We start from the raw sequence: 16,473 nt of genomic DNA on the forward strand, positions 1-16,473 counted from the left end.
CTTCTCCTCCTGCCTTCAATCTTTCCCAGCATCAGAGTCTTTTCAAATGAGCCAGTTCTTCACATCAGGTGGCCAAAGTATTGGAGCTTCAGCTTCAGCATCAGTCCTTCCAATGAATATTCAGGACTGATTTCCTTTAGGATGGACTGATTGGATCTCCTTGCAGTCCAAGGGACTCTCAAGAATCTTCTCCAACACCACAGCTCAAAAGCATCAATTCTTCAGCGCTCAGCCTTCTTTCTGGTCCAACTCTCACATCCATACATGACTACTGGAAAAACCATAGCTTTGACTAGACTGACTTTTGTTGGCAAAGTAATGTCTCTGCTTTTTAATATGCTGTCTAGGTTGATCATAGCTTTTCTTCCAAGGAACAAGTGTCCTTTAATTTCATGGCTGCAATCATCATCTGCAGTGATTTTGAACCCCCCAAAATAAAGTCTCTCATTGTTTTGTTTCCCCACCTATTTGCCATAAAGCGATGGGACTGGATACCATGATCTTAAGTTTTCTGAATGTTGAGTTTTAAGCCAACTCTTTCAGTTTTATCAAGAAGCTCTTTAGTTCTTCTTTACTTTCTGCCATAAGGGTGGTGTCATCTGCATATCTGATATTGATATATTTCCCAGTAATCTTAATTCCAGCTTGTGATTCATCCAGCCCAGCATTTTGCATGATGTACTCTGCATAGAAGTTAAATAAGCAGGGTAACAATACACAGCCTTGATGTACTCCTTTCCTGATTTGGAACCAGTCTGTTGTTCTGTGTCCAGTTCTAACTGTTGCTTCTTGACCTGCATACAGATTTCTCAGGAGGCAGGTAAGGTGGTCTGGTATTCCCATCTCTTTAAGAATTTTCCAGTTTGTTGTGATCCACAGAGTCAAAGGCTTTGGTGTAGTCAGTAAAGCACAAGCAGATGTTTTTCTGGAATTCTCTTGCTTTTTTGATGATCCAGCGGTTGTTGGTAATTTGATCGCTAGTTCCTCTGCCTTTTCTAAATCCAGCTTGAACATCTGGAATTTCATGGTTCATGTACTGTTGAAGCCTAGCTTGGAGAATTTTGAGCATTATTTTGCTAGCGTGTGAGATGAGTGCAATTGTGTGGTGGTTTAAACATTCTTTGGCATTCCCTTTTCTTTGGGATTAGAATGAAAACTGACTGTTTCCAGTCCTGTGGTCACTGACAAGTTCTCCAAATTTGCTGACATATTGAGTGCAGCACTTTCACAGCGTCATCTTTTAGGATTTGAAATAGCTCAACTAGAATTCCATCACCTCCACTAGCTTTGTTCATAGTGATGCTTCCTGAGGCCCACTTGACTTGCATTCCAGGATGTCTGGCTCTAGTCCATTGATCACACCATTGTGGTTATCTGGGTCATGAAGATCTTTTTTGCATTGTTCTTCTGTGTATTCTTGCTACCTCTTCTTAATATCTTCTGCTTCTTTTAGGTCCATACCATTTCTGTCCTTTATTGTGCCCATCTTTGCATGAAAGATTTGCATTAAACCTATTTAATTGATAGATTACTCCTATTCCAGGGTCTCCTAAATTCCACAACTGCATATTCTATTAGGATATCTAGCTATTTATCCTGCAATTTTTTGTCCAATTAAACTCATATTCTTTCCCCAAATCTGTTTTCTTCTTATACTCCCTTTCTTTGTGAATGCCACCACAATCCAAAAGTCACCAAACTAGAATCTTAGGTTTTGCCTCTGTCTCCACAAAAAAGCTATCAGAACTAATAAATTAATTCAAGAAGGTAGCAGGAAACAAGATTAATATACAGAACTCACTGTTTTACACTAACAATGAAATATAAAAAAACTGAAAAAAAATCCCATTTAAAATTGGATAAAAAATAAACAAACAAACCTAGAAATAAACTTATCTGAGGAAGTGAAAGAACTATTCACTGAAAACTAAAACATTCATAAAGGAAACTGAAGATGATTCAAAGAAATGGCTAGATATACCATGCTCTTGGATTGGAAGCATATTGTTAAAATGGCCATACTACCCAAAGCAATCTACAGATTTAAAACAATCTGTATCAAATTACCCATAATATTTTCCATAGAACTAGAACAAATATTAATAATCTTTAAATTTATATGGAACCACAAAGAGTCAAAATTGCCAAAGCAATCCTGAGGAAAAAGAACAAAGGTGGAGGTGTAACACTTCCAGACTTTAGATCATACTACAAAGCTACATTAATCAAAACAGTGTGGTACTGGCACAAAAACAGATATATAGGTTAATGAAAGAGAACAAAGAGCCCAGAAATAAACCCACACACCTACAGTCAATTAACCTATGACAAAGGAGGCAGGAATATATGATGGAGAAAAGACAGACCCTTCAACAAGTGGTCTTGGAAATACTGGGGAGCTATATGTTAGTCAATGAAATTAGAACACTCCCTCACATCACATACAAAGATAAACTCAAAATGTTTTAAAGACCTAAATGTAAAAAATGTTGTCATAAAACTCCTAGAAGAGAACATAGGTAAAACATTCTCTGACATAATAAGCACCCCAATGTTCATAGCAGCACTATTTATTTACATTAGCCAAGACATGGAAACAACACAAGTACCCATCAACAGATGACTGGCTAAAAAAGATATGGTATATAAACACAATGGAATATCACTCAACTAAAAAAAATGAAATATTGCCACTTGTAGCAACATGGATGAACTTGGAGAATACAACACTCAGTGAAGACAGATACAGAAAGACAAACATCATGATATCACTTTTATGTTGAATCTAAAAAAATAAAACAAAATGAATCTATATACAAAACAGACTCAGAGACATAGAAAACAAAATTTATGGTTATCAAAGGGGAAGGGGAGGGATAAATTAGGAGTATGACATTAACAGATACATACGATTATATACACAAAATAGGTAAGCAATAAGAATTTACTGTATGGCAAGGGAATAATATTCAGTATCATAATAATCTGTGGGAAAACTATATAATATGTAAAATAAATACAAAGAATGGAGTGTATAGCTATAGTCACTAATCATTGATGGTAAAGCATCTGCGTACAATGTGGGAGACCCGGGTTCGATCCCTGTGTTGGAAAGTTCCCCTGGAGAAGGAAATGGCAACCCACTCCAGTATTCATGCCTGGAAAATCCCATGGACAGAGAAACCTGGTAGGCTACAGTCCAAGGGGTCTCAAAGAGTCGGACACGACTGAGCGACTTCACTTCACTTCACTTCATGCCTGCCTATCTAAATTCTTATCTTTTTAAAGCCAGATCCCTTGTTTTGCCTTTCATAGGTGGCCAGCTTGCAGTATCTCCACCCCTCTATGTCTTAGACCTGCTTTCCAAGCCTTCAAAACTCTCAGCCTGCAGCCTCTTCCCCTTCTCCTTCTCCATCAGTCTCCCTCTGGCTCTGCTCCTTCCTGTCCAGCCTGACTTCACAACCATAATATTTTGAGCTATTCCTTCAACTTGGCACCACTTGTTCTGCAGTCTCAAAAAATCTGAAGACCCCCAACCCTTGATAATTTCAGCCATCTATCTGTACCAACTGCTTTAATACTGAGGCAACTAGGCATTATGGAGAAAATTCATCAACCACAGGGACTGACATTAAGGCAAATTTAGAATCTGAAATCTCAGTCTTCCTAGACAACTCAGTTGTGTTAAATCCGTAATCACTGAGAGCTGATCATATGCCACATTTTTATTCTAAATTACCCCTTTTGTGTTTTTGTATCTCTCATCAAAAGTTGTTTAATGTAGTTCAATTTAAGAATGAAAGGCATGGGATTGTTTTGTGTGCTTAGTTGCTCAGTTGTGTCTGAATTTCAAGTAAGAGTGGGTTTCCCTGGTGGCTCAGTGGTAAGTAATCCACCTGCCAATGCAGGGAGATGCAGTTTGATCCCTGGATCGAGAAGATCCTGGAAAATTCCACAGACAGAGGAGCCTGGTAGGCTACAGTCCAAGTGATTGCAGTAGAGCCAGACACGACTCAACAACCAACCAACAACAGCATTAAAAGTATGTGAAAAATGATCTCCTAAAATGACACTACTACCTGCTTGGTATTTCATAAATATTCTCTCCAAGCCCTGTAACAATGCTATAAACTTATGCAAGCTGTTTTCTCTTCCTGAAATGTCTCTACCTAGCTCCCCTGCTTCATGGTTTTCCTATTCATCCTTTAAAACTTAGCTCAGTGTCATCCCCTCAGTGAAGACTTTCCTGGCTTTCAAAGAAGAAGAGTTAAGGACTCTATCCTCTAGGCCTCCATAATATCCTATGTTGTGTATCTGTCACCCATATAAATAGTGAATCCTTCAGAGCAAGGGGTTAGTCTTAACTGAGTTTGGTAAAGGTTAGCACATGGTAGGCAATCAATACACATGTACTGAAAGAGTGAATCCTGGGGCCATGGACAACTTAGTTCCTTAATCTCTGACATGTCCTGGCATTACAGGGTTAATAATATCACATCATAGAGTTCTTTCAAAAAATAAATTGGGAGACTAATATTCATTAAATCATTTTGAGAAATGGAAAACTGCCTTCCTTCTAGAATATGAACGCTCTAAAGCCCTAAGCTATTCAAGAGGGTTACATCATCCCTAGATCTGCTTTGCCACCAAATCATTAAATGCCAATACAGTATATAACTTTCCTCTCCAAGTATCTTTTTCATCAGCATTAGTGGTTGGCTTTCTTTTCAGAGTAAGCTTCATTCTTTTATGAAAGCTGGTGGATATTTGATGAGTTGTAGAGAACTATAAAATGGAGTTTAGGGCAAGTGGTTAGAGGTTGATTTACCAGCTGTCTTCCTCACACGTATTGGCTTTAGTATAAAATTTGTTTCTGAAAAACTGTTTGATCTAAGTCACAGATCTTCTGCTCATAAAATATAAAAACTAGAATTTAACTCAGAGTGCTAAGGATCTGTATACTTATTTATTTCTCTAGTAGGTTTTTGAAAACTTATAAAAAAATCAAAGACAGACAAAAGCAGATAGAATAGCACAATGACCCTCTCCCAGAGTTATTTATATCTTTGTCCTGCAGACAAATAGTCAAGTTTCTCAACTGCTCTGTGCCTTAGGTCCTCGTTGGTAAAAACTGAACTTGGATTATACTTATACTTTTAAAACTGGCTTCATGAAGCTCTCTTAGCAACTTTAAGGGTAGTAAGGCACTACATCTTTTTCCCCCCAACAGGAAAATGGTATATAGGGGACTCATAGTATATTTGGGCCAAGGATTTCTGTGGATAGGTATTCTGGGAAAAAAAGTCACCAGACAATTTCCAACACTTGTTTCAGCTCTGAAGTACTGTCATTTTACATATTTGATATACACTGAAATACAACCTGGTAAAAATAATTCACTTTTTTCATCAGGAGTTCAAACATTTTTCAGTTCAATCCATACTCAATATAAGAAGTACATGGATGTGTTACAGTGGCTCCTTTTTCATAGACAGTTGCACAATTTCAGATACTCAAAGGGAAAACATATATTAGGGGTCTGAGTCTTCTGAGAAATACTTTTATGTATCTTAGGATTAGGTAAAGTTTGTTTATTCTAGTAAGTCATGATCTTTCTCTATAAACTCTAAATTACCAGAATTACATTTGTGGAGATAATACAGAATATAAGATGATCTATTTTGGACCTCTTCAGTACTTGAGTTTCACAAATAGGTGAAATGGCAGAGAAAGGGCCAGAAAGGGAACAGCCGTTAAAAAGCTCCTAAGAAAGAATAATGAATGCATTTTCTTCTACTAAATTTTGCTGCTCTTTTTCTCATTTCACTCTAAACTGATTACATTGGGAAAACATAATGTTACCTAAGAAACCAAAAACTGTTTAGTCCCCAAAGAGCAGTAAATAAGGAAAGAAGCCAGGAAATTATTATTTGGGAGAAAACAGCATAGGAAGGCTAAATTATTGGAAGATGCATAATTTTAATCAAGAACTGACTTGTGGTGTTGTTGCTGTTCAGTCGCTCAGTCATGTCTGACTCTTTGCAACCCCATGGACTGTAGCCCGCCAGACTTCCCTGTCCTTCACCATCTCCTGGAGCTTGCTCAAACTCATGTCCATTAAATTGGTGATGCCATCCAACCATCTCATCCTCTGTCGTCCCCTTCGCCTCCTGCCTTCAATTCTTCCCAGCATCAGAGTCTGCTAACAAGTCTTTCTAACAAGTCTGCTCTTTGCATCAGGTGGCCAAAGTATTGGAGCTTCAGCTTCAGCATCAGTCCTTCCAATGAATATTCAGGATTGATTTCCATTAGGATTGACTGGTTTGATCTCCTTGCAGTCCATGGGACTCTCAAGAATCTTCTCCAACACCACAGTTCAAAAGCATCAATTCTTTGGTGCTCAGCATTCTTTCTGGTCCAACTCTCACATCCATACATGACTACTAGAAAAAGCATTGACCATATGGACCTTAGTTGGCAAAGTAATATCTCTGCTTTTAAATATGCTGTCTAGGTTTGTCATAGTTTTTCTTCTAAGGAGCAAGTGTCTTTTAATTTCATGGCTGCAGTCACCATCTGCAGTGATTTTGGAGCCCAAGAAAAGAAAGTCTGTCACTGGTTCCATTGTTTGCCCATCTATATACCATGAAATGATGGGACTGGATGCCATGATCTTAGCTTTTTGAATGCTGAGTTTTAAGCCAGCTTTTTCACTCTCCTCTTTTACCTTCATCAGGGGCTCTTTAGTTCCTCTTTGCTTTCTGCCATAATGGTGGTGTCCTCTGCATATCTGATATTATTGATATTTCTCCCAGCAATCTTGATTCCAGCTTGTGATTCATCCAGCCCAGCATTTTGCCTGATGTACTCTGTATATATTTTTGTCTTTATAAAATATATATGGCATGGCATGGTGTGTGTATGCTCAGCTGTGTCTGATTCTTTGTGAGCCCATGGACTGTAGCCTGCTAGGCTCCTCTGTCCATGGAAATTTCCAGGCAAGAAATACTGGAGTCGGTTGCCATTTCCTTCTCAAGGGGATCTTTCCAACCATGTGTGTGTGTGTATATATATATATATATATATATATATATATATATATATATATAAAATCTTTAGATATAAATGGCACCCCACTCCAGTACTCTTGCCTGGAAAATCCCATGGATGGAGGAGCCTGGTGGGCTGCAGTCCATGGGGTTACTAGGAGTCAGACACAACTGAGCGACTGAGCGGCTTCACTTTCACTTTTCACCTTCATGCATTGGAGAAGGAAATGGCAACCCACTCCAGTGTTCTTGCCTGGAGAATCTCAGGGACGAGGGAGCCTCGTGGGCTGCCGCCTATGGGGGTCACACAGAGTCGGACACGACTGAAGCGACTAGCAGCAGCAGCAGCAGCAACAGAGAACTGTATGGATGTTAATATTAAAAACATGAAGTTGATGTATACTGAAGTGATTGTTTACTTTTCTAAACATATTCTTCTCAGATATCTAAATGCTATCTGGTTAACTTTCATTTTTAATTATGAAGTGTTTTTAAGATTGCTAACAGGCATCCTACTGCCTTTTCCCATTCAGCTCACTCTCCTACTCCCTGAAAAGACTTTTACACATATTTTCCTCTTTCCACAAACCCCACCTCCATCTTTCCCATCCTTGCTTTTCAATGATTACCTTGTTTCCTATATCATTAGGAAATCAGGAATAATTTGATAGTTACTTTTGTATGTTTCCACTTCTCATATATCTGCATCTGTAGCCATATTCTCTGCTTTCATCCCTCTTGATAATCCAAGGACACTATCCTAGCAATTGTCCCTTTTCTCTTCAGAACCATGTTTCTCCTTGTCTACTGGACTATTCATGTCGGGATACAAGTGTGCTGCGCTATCTCCCATAAAAAAAGAAACCAAACAGAAACCTGCCCTTAACGCCACATTCCTCTTATTCAGGACCCCATTTTTTTCTGTTCCCTTTTTGCAGCAAAAGTCCTCATAAGTATTGTTTATACTATCTCCAGTGTTTCTCTTCCAAAACTTTCCTTAACCTCTCCAGTGTGGGTGTAGTCCAAACATACTCCACCAGTGCTTGTCAGAGTTACCAGTAGTCAATTCTCAGCCCTCGTCTTCCTTGACCTACTTCAGTAGTGTGGGACACAGCTGATTATTCCCTCCTTTTTCCTACATGCTCGTCACTTGGTTTCAGGACAGTACTTTCCATTGCCTCCTTCTTCCTGCCTGGTTGCTACTTCGCTGGTGCTTCCCTACCTCCCCAGCCTCTAACAGGTAGGAGAGTCCCATACCTCAGTCTGTGGTCCTTTTCTTTCTCTAAACTCATTTCCTCTAGGTCATTTAATCGAAGCGCATGGCTTTAACTAGTATTTACGTACTGATGATATGATGATTTCTGAATTTATATCTCTAGTCTGGGCTTCCCTACTGGACCCTGTAGTGATAAACCTAACTGCTTACTCAGAAAGCCTGGCTGGATATTAAATAGGGGTCTCACACTTAACACGTCCAACATCCAAGCTCCCAACTTGCTCCTCTTGTAGGCACTTTCATTTCAATAAATGTCCACCATTCTCCTAGTTACTCAGGCCCCAAGCCTTGAATTCTGAAACAGCCTCCTAACTCATGAACCTATTTCTACCCTTGGCCCCTTTGCTGGTCCCACAAATTCTCTATTTTCCACCCAGTAGCCAAAAGTCTGATGACTTTACTCCTCTGTTTTAAACACTCCAGTAGCCTTTTATCTCACTCAGATTATAAGTGGCCTATGAGACCATTATTTATAATGGCTTATAAGACCTTTATCATCTGGTCTCATCTCCTATCATCATATTCTTAATTCACTCTGTCCTAGACATACTGGTCTCCTGGAAGTTACTTGAACCTGCCAAACACACGTCTATCTCAAGGCCTTTGTCCTCGTTACTGCTGTCTCAAATGCTCTTTCCCCAAATATCTGCATGGCGTGCTTCCCACCTCCCTCAGGTCTCTGCTCAAATATCACCCTAACCAGGTAGATAATATATAAAACAGCAACGCCTCTCCTCACCACGGCCCTCCTATCTTGCTTTATGTTTCTTCAAAATACTCATTTCCATCTTTATATCATATATTTACTTGTTCGCTTATTGTCTGTTTTCCCTCTTAGACTATAAGCTCCAAGATGTCAGGGACTTGATCTATTTTTTTTTTTCACTGCTGTTTGTCTAGTGTCTAGATTAGAGCCTAGCACATGGCACCTAATAGGTATTTACTGAAGAAATGATAAGTTCACAGAGGTCAGATGAAAAATTCTGCTTTGTAATAATTTCACCCAAAGCCTGAAGATGACAAAAAAACTCAGAGCTTAATTAATTTAGAAAGTGGAGAGTTTGTTTGGTAAGAAGTAAGAGTAACTTCTATGAGGCTCAGGTCAGTCTCCTAAAAGAGGAACTATTCCTTCACTGGTATTAGTCTACGAACACTACAAAATATAAATGTGCAAATGTAAAAAAATATACGACTGTTATACTTTCAGACAAATAACTCATTTACTGAGCACCAACTTACGTTTTGAAACACGGGTCACCAGACATCAGTTGCATACTAATCCAAACCTAAACATGAGAAAAAGAAATACCGTAATTATAAAAATCTCAAGAGGAAAAGCCACATTCTGCTAATCTATGCACCTTCCACAGTACCTAATCCAGTATTTCCTGTTTTAGAAGCTATTAAATAAAATGATTACTGAATTGGGTTATCTCCAATATTCAATTGCTGCTTTATACAGACATGGGTTAAAAATAATTTTTAACATTCAAAACTTTGTAACTGCAAAAATAAGAGTGGAAAAGATAGAAATGGAAAGCAGAGACTTCACGGAACTTCCCTAGACGTCCAGTGGCTAAGACTTCACCTGCCAGTGCAAGGAGTGAGGGTTCAATCCCTAGCTGGGGAGCTAGGATCCCACAGACTTTGCGGCCAAAAAACCAAAACATAAAACAGAAATGATACTGTATCAAATTCAATAAAGATTTTAAAAATGATCCATGTAAAAAAAAATCTTAAAAAATGGCAAGGGTTTCACCAGTAATTATCCTCTGTGCTGTTCTGGTCTATTTTATATGTCTTTCCTCCCAGATTCCTATGTTAAGTGTCTAGAATGTTTGCCTCCAACACATTTGCCATATGATGCTTCTAGGGGTGCCTGTTGGTAGTCTGTTAAGAGAAGAATGCTTCTGGCCTTTGCTCTAGCTTTGCACCAGAATGAATGCATTAATGTACTTTTTAAAAAATTTTATTCATTCATGCAGCAATTATTTTGTGAAGCTTGTACATTATGTGAGGCTTAGAAATATCTGATCTTCCTGACACTCCAAGCTATTCAATGCTTTTCACCAACAGTAAAGGTGATGCTGTGAAAGTGCTGCACTCAATATGCCAGCAAATTTGGAAAACTCAGCAGTGGCCACAGGACTGGAAAAGGTCCGTTTTCATTCCAGTTCCAAAGAAAGGCAATGCCAAAGAATGCTCGAACTACCGCACAATTGCACTCATCTCACATGCTAGTAAAGTAATGCTCAAAATTCTCCAAGCCAGGCTTCAGCAATACGTGAACCGTGAACATCCTGATGTTCAAGCTGGTTTTAGAAAAGGCAGAGGAACCAGAGATCAAATTGCCAACATCCACTGGATCATGGAAAAAGCAAGAGAGTTCCAGAAAAACATCTATTTCTGCTTTATTGACTATACCAAAGCCTTTGACAGTGTGGATCACAATAAACTGTGGAAAATTCTGAAAGAGATGGGAATACCAGACCACCTGACCTGCCTCTTGAAAAATCTGTATGCAGGTCAGGAAGCAACAGTTATAACTGGACATGGAACAACAGACTGCTTCCAAATAGGAACAGGAGTATGTCAAGGCTATATATTGTCACCCTGCTTATTTAACTTATATGCAGAGTACATTATGAGAAACGCTGGACTGGAAGAAACACAAGCTGGAATCAAGATTGCTGGGAGAAATATCAATCACCTCAGATATGCAGATGACACCACCCTTACGGCCGAAAGTGAAGAGGAACTAAAAAGCCTCTTGATGAAAGTGAAAGTGGAGAGTGAAAAAGCTGGCCTAAAGCTCAACATTCAGAAAATGAAGATCATGGCATCCGGTCCCATCAGTTCATGGGAAATAGATGGGGAAACAGTGGAAACAGTGTCAGACTTTTTTTTGGGGGGCTCCAAAATCACTGCAGATGGTGATTGCAGCCATGAAATTAAAAGACGCTTACTCCTTGGAAGAAAAGTTATGACCAACCTAGATAGTATATTCAAAAGCAGAGACATTACTTTGCCGACTAAGGTCCGTCTAGTCAAGGCTATGGTTTTTCCAGTAGTCATGTATGGATGTGAGAGTTGGACTGTGAAGAAGGCCGAGCACCGAAGAACTGATGCTCTTGAACTGTGGTGATGGAGAAGACTCTTGAGAGTCCCTTGGACTGCAAGGAGATCCAACCAGTCCATTTCGAAGGAGATCAGCCCTGGGATTTCTTTGGAAGGAATGATGCTAAAGCTGAAACTCCAATACTTTGGCCACCTCATGCGAAGAGTTGACTCATTGGAAAAGACTCTGATGCTGGGAGGGATTGTGGGCAGGAGGAGAAGGGGACGACAGAGGATGAGAAGGCTGGATGGGATCACTGACTCGATGGACGTGATTGTGAGTGAACTCTGGGAGTTGGTGATGGACAGGGAGGCCTGGCGTGCTGCGATTCATGGGGTTGCAAAGAGTCGGACACGACTGAGCGACTGAACTGAACTGAACTGAAAGGGATTTCCTCTGGAGGATCTCTGTACAAATTTATCCTGAAGACTAAATGCTTAATGCAAGTCTCCACATGCCTATTAGCAGCATCTGAAATATGAAATGTACAGGGTCATCTATAAAGTTCCCCATTCTAAGAAGATAAAGAATAAAGGGCTCAATATTTGGAGAAATCTGGACTCCCATATACTCTGCTGATGGGAATGTAAAATGTTTCAGCCACTTGAAAAAGTCAGGTAGTTCTGCAAAAAGTTAAAAGCAGAGTTACCATGTGACCCAAGAATTCTGCCCCAAGCATGTATACTCTTGAATGTATGCCCAAGAGAAAAGAAAACATATGCCCACACTAAAACTTGTATATGAATGCCCACAGCAGCACTGTTCATAACAGCTAAAAAAATGAAGGACCATTAACCGATAAACAAAATATGGTATAGCCATACAATGGAGTATTACTTAGCTATAAAAAGGAGCCCAGTACTGATACATACTACAGCATGGCTGAACTTTGAAAAACATTATGGTAAGTTCAAAGAAGCCAGACACAAAATACTACCTATTCTATAATCCCATTTATATGAAATGTTCAGAATAGGCAAATCCAGAGAGAGAGTAGGTTAGTGGTTGCTGAGAGCTATGGGAAGAGCAGAGAGTTGGGGGTAAAGTGGGGAGTGACTGCTATTGAGCACATACGAGGTTTCTTTTTTGGGGTAATGAAGGTGTTTTAAAACTGATTATGGCAATAGTTGGACACACCTTTGAATATACTAAAACCATTCTACTGTGTACTTTAACTAGGTGAAATGTATGGCCAGTGAATCATAGCTCAATAACGCTATAAAAATTTAAAAGTATTCAAAGTCCCTGTCTACTACCAGCTGGATCAGCTTCTCTTTCAAGGTACTAAGTGACTTAAACTAATGTTCTTGCCACTTTCTGGAAAGGAGCAGTTAGCATCTTGTTGAACATCCACCCTGTCCTGAAGCATACCATGAGGCTACTATTGCAAACACATTTTGGGAATGTACCAGGCCAAGACCTTTCAGACAAGGTCTCTAAAAACAGCCTCCTCCACGTCCCATATTTTGCTGACATCATAGCAAGCCAACGCCACTTAGCAGCTGAAGTTCTTAGGAAGGCAGGGAGGCTGTGAGTAAGCACAGGAAGCTGGTGTGCAGACAGAAATTATAAAGCAGAGAGTCAAGAACAGTCCCTAGAAAGGTCCTTCAGTTCCTGGAAGTTCAGGTCTGGTTTTAACTTCCCATCCTAGGGCTCTGTGAAATGTCCCTGCATTTGACCTAAAGTTCTCTTTTATAGGAGCTAACCTAAGGGATTTCTATTTCATACAACTAAAGAGTGTTGGCAAAATCACATACAGTAACTCTTTCAGAACTCAGGATCAACCCCCCTGCGGCAACTACTGAAATTCCCCTTTTATAGAGAAGGAAACAGTTGGGCAGAGCTGAAGTGCTTACACAGGGCTCCAGAGATCTAAGAACAAACACAGAGCCCTGATGTCACAATCCACCCTCCTGCTATGTGGCTGTAATTATGTTCCTTAAGCTCCCTAAGCCTCTGGCTACTCAAATTCTGGCTGAAAGCTAAAAGAATGACGGAATGAATACCTAGAGTACTATTATTTGGAAATGGTGTTTTTTTGTTTTGTTGGACCAGAACTTAAAGCTTTGCTAATGCTTTTTGAAATGCTATTCTCTAGTTGCTGACTGCCTTTTAAGAATCAGCCATACTACTATCAAAAAGTCTACAAACAATAAGTGCTGGAGAGGGTGTGGAGAAAAGGGAATCCTCTTACACTGTTGATGGGAATGCAAACTAGTATAGCCACTATGGAGAACAGTGTGGAGATTCCTTAAAAAATTGGAAATAGAACTTCCATACAACTCAGCAATCCCACTGCTGGGCATACACACTGAGGAAACCAGAATTGAAAGAGACACGTGTACCCCAATGTTCATTGCAGCTAGATGTCCATTGGCAGATGAATGAGTAAGAAAGTTGTGGTACATATACACAATGGAATATTACTCAGCTATTAAAAAGAATGCACCTGAATCAGTTCTAATGAGGTGGATGAAACTGGAGCCTATTATACAGAGTGAAGTCAGAAAAAAAAAAAAAGACCAATACAGTATATTAACGCATATATATGGAATTTGAAAGAAAGATGGTAACGATGACCCTATATGCGAGACAGCAAAAGAGACAGAGATGTAAAGAACAGACTTTTGGACTCTGTGGGAGAAGGTGAGGGTGGGATGATTTGCAAGAATAGCATTGAAATATGTATATTACCATATGTGAAACAGATCACCAGTCCAGGTTCGATGCATGAGACAGGGAGCTCAGGGCTGTGCACTGGGACAACCCTGAGGGATGGGATGGGGGGGGGAGGTGGGAGTGGGGTTCAGGATGGGGGACAGATGTACACTCATGGCTGATTCATGTCAATGTATGGCAAAAATCACTACAATATGGTACAGTAATTAGCCTCCAATTTAAATAAATAATTAATTTAAAAAAATCAGCCATAGGATATTATGTTCTTCTGGAAATACCATTGATAATGGTAATAACAACAATAACCTTAACAACAGTCATGATTTGAGAATCTATTATGTGCCAGGCTAGATGAGTTTGAAAACTGTTAGGTATAGGTAATTAATTCTTTGTCTGCTAACTTTTGAGTATTTAGTTTTACTCAGGATTATTTTCCTTTCTTATCATTCGGTAACTTACCATAAGAGGGTAAACCTAACTAAAATACAGCAAAAGTTTCATCCAGTGGGTTTTACTAGATCCAAGTACTTTCTAAACATTTTCTCCACTGGTCTCATTTAATACTGGCACCAACTCTCTGAAGTGTGTCTTCCCTCTGGGTTCCCCAGGGTATAGAGCTTCTGAAGGTACTTGGAAACAGTAGGGCAGATGTCCAAAGTGAGTTCCACCTGTCATTTCACTTGTGAGAGAACCCAGTGACTTCTATAAATGCCCACCACAGCTGTGCTGGCAATCACCTTTTGGGAGCTGGAAACATTGTAAGGTATTCATTTATTATGTTCCTTCTGCTCAGTAAGCTCTCATGCTGTAGTGGTTGTATGTATTCTTCCCTGAATGTTCTCAGCACCAAAGAGAAACACCTTAGGATCATGAAGGTGAACATCTGTTACTTTTCAGTGCTTCTGTAATTTGGATTGTTTTTTCCTCCTAGGTGCTGTGTATTTTAGTGGTGTGGCCAGCTTAAGATCCTAGTACTGATTCCCATCTTGACCTTATATTTTTTGTTGTTGTTTAGTTGCTAAGTCATGTCTAATTCTTTGCGACTCTGGGCTGTAGCCCACCTGGTTCCTCTGTCCATTGGATTTCTCAGGCAAAAATACTGGAGTGGGTTGCCATTTCCTGCTCCTGGGGATCTTCCCGACACAGGTAATCAAACGCATGTCTCCTGCATTGGCAGGAGAGTGGCTCAGAGGTGAAAGGGTCTGCCCGCAATGTGGGAGACATGGGTTCGATCCCTGGGTCGGGAAGATCCCCTGGAGAAGGAAATGGCAACCCACGCCAGTATTCTTGCCTGGAGAATCCCATGGATGGAGGAGCCTGGTGGGCTACAGTCCACGGGTTTGCAAAGAGTTGGACACGACTGAGCGACTTCATTTTCACCTGAGAAGCCTGACAATATACACCTATGATTATTTAAAGGCAGAGAATCTCATTTGTTGAATATGTAAATCTGGAAATGTGCTTACTTTAAGAATGGAATTGTCCTGTCTTGTATTTTTGGTATCATAGCCTTCCAGTAAACAGCGACGAGTGGTATTTCCTGATCCAGCAAACTCTGCCAGGTTTAGATCTGCAAAGCCCAGCTATGAAAAGAAAGAGAATTATATTAATAGAATATCTAGTAGGCTTCTATCATATTCTCTTTAAATAAGACATTCAACCCATGTTCTACCCAAGTTGTCTCAAAACCGGTTATTTGCAGTTTTTGCCAACTTAACAACACCTGTTTTTCTTTGCCTAATATGTCTTAAAAATTGGCTCACTTTTTGTAAAAACATATGGTTGAGCGTGTAAAGAGTCTGCCTGCAATGTAGGAGACCTGGGTTCGATCCCTGGGTTGGGAAGATCCCCTGGAGAAGGGAAAGGCTACCCACTCCAGTATTCTGGTGGAGAATTCCATGGACTGTACAGTCCAGGGGGGTCACAAAGAGTTGGACATAACTGAGTTTCTTTCAGTTTCATTACCTATTTAACTCTGGAGTAATATGATCTTTGAAATAACAGATTTGTTTACTCCATATATTTTCCTCTACCCATTAAAACATATAACTGTTGATGTAACAATGTATATTAAACAATGGAAATCACTGCAAGTAGCCACCACATTATGGGAAATACTAGTAGACCAACTTTGATCACTTGCACACAGACAGAGAAAACTGATCAGACTCGCCTCTCCCTGTTCCGGTTTGGCTCTATTCCCAGTTAACCACTGGTGACTACAGATAGTTGCAGATTATTAAGTTCTCACTCTCCACCTGAGAGCAAAATGACTTAAGTGTACCACACACTTTCTTTGGTACAAGCTCCCACTCCTTCACCACCTTACATAATATTTGCCTCATTGGTCT

General features: G+C 39.8%; 1 protein-coding gene across 1 annotated transcript in view; it reads right to left on the reverse strand.

Annotated features, from left to right (window-relative positions):
• FAM102B (family with sequence similarity 102 member B) overlaps positions 1-16,473 on the reverse strand; it is a 79,454-nt gene that overhangs the window by 16,150 nt on the left and 46,831 nt on the right. Inside the window, exons 4-5 of the mRNA XM_040232173.1 lie at positions 15,589-15,705; positions 9,565-9,611 (exon numbers count right to left, since the gene is read on the reverse strand). Coding sequence (XP_040088107.1) covers positions 9,565-9,611; positions 15,589-15,705 — 164 coding nt within the window. The remainder of the gene's footprint in view (positions 1-9,564; positions 9,612-15,588; positions 15,706-16,473) is intronic.

Source organism: Oryx dammah, unplaced genomic scaffold (assembly GCF_014754425.2).
Source record: "Oryx dammah isolate SB20612 unplaced genomic scaffold, SCBI_Odam_1.1 HiC_scaffold_28, whole genome shotgun sequence".
In the NCBI taxonomy this organism is placed as follows: Eukaryota; Metazoa; Chordata; class Mammalia; order Artiodactyla; family Bovidae; genus Oryx; species Oryx dammah.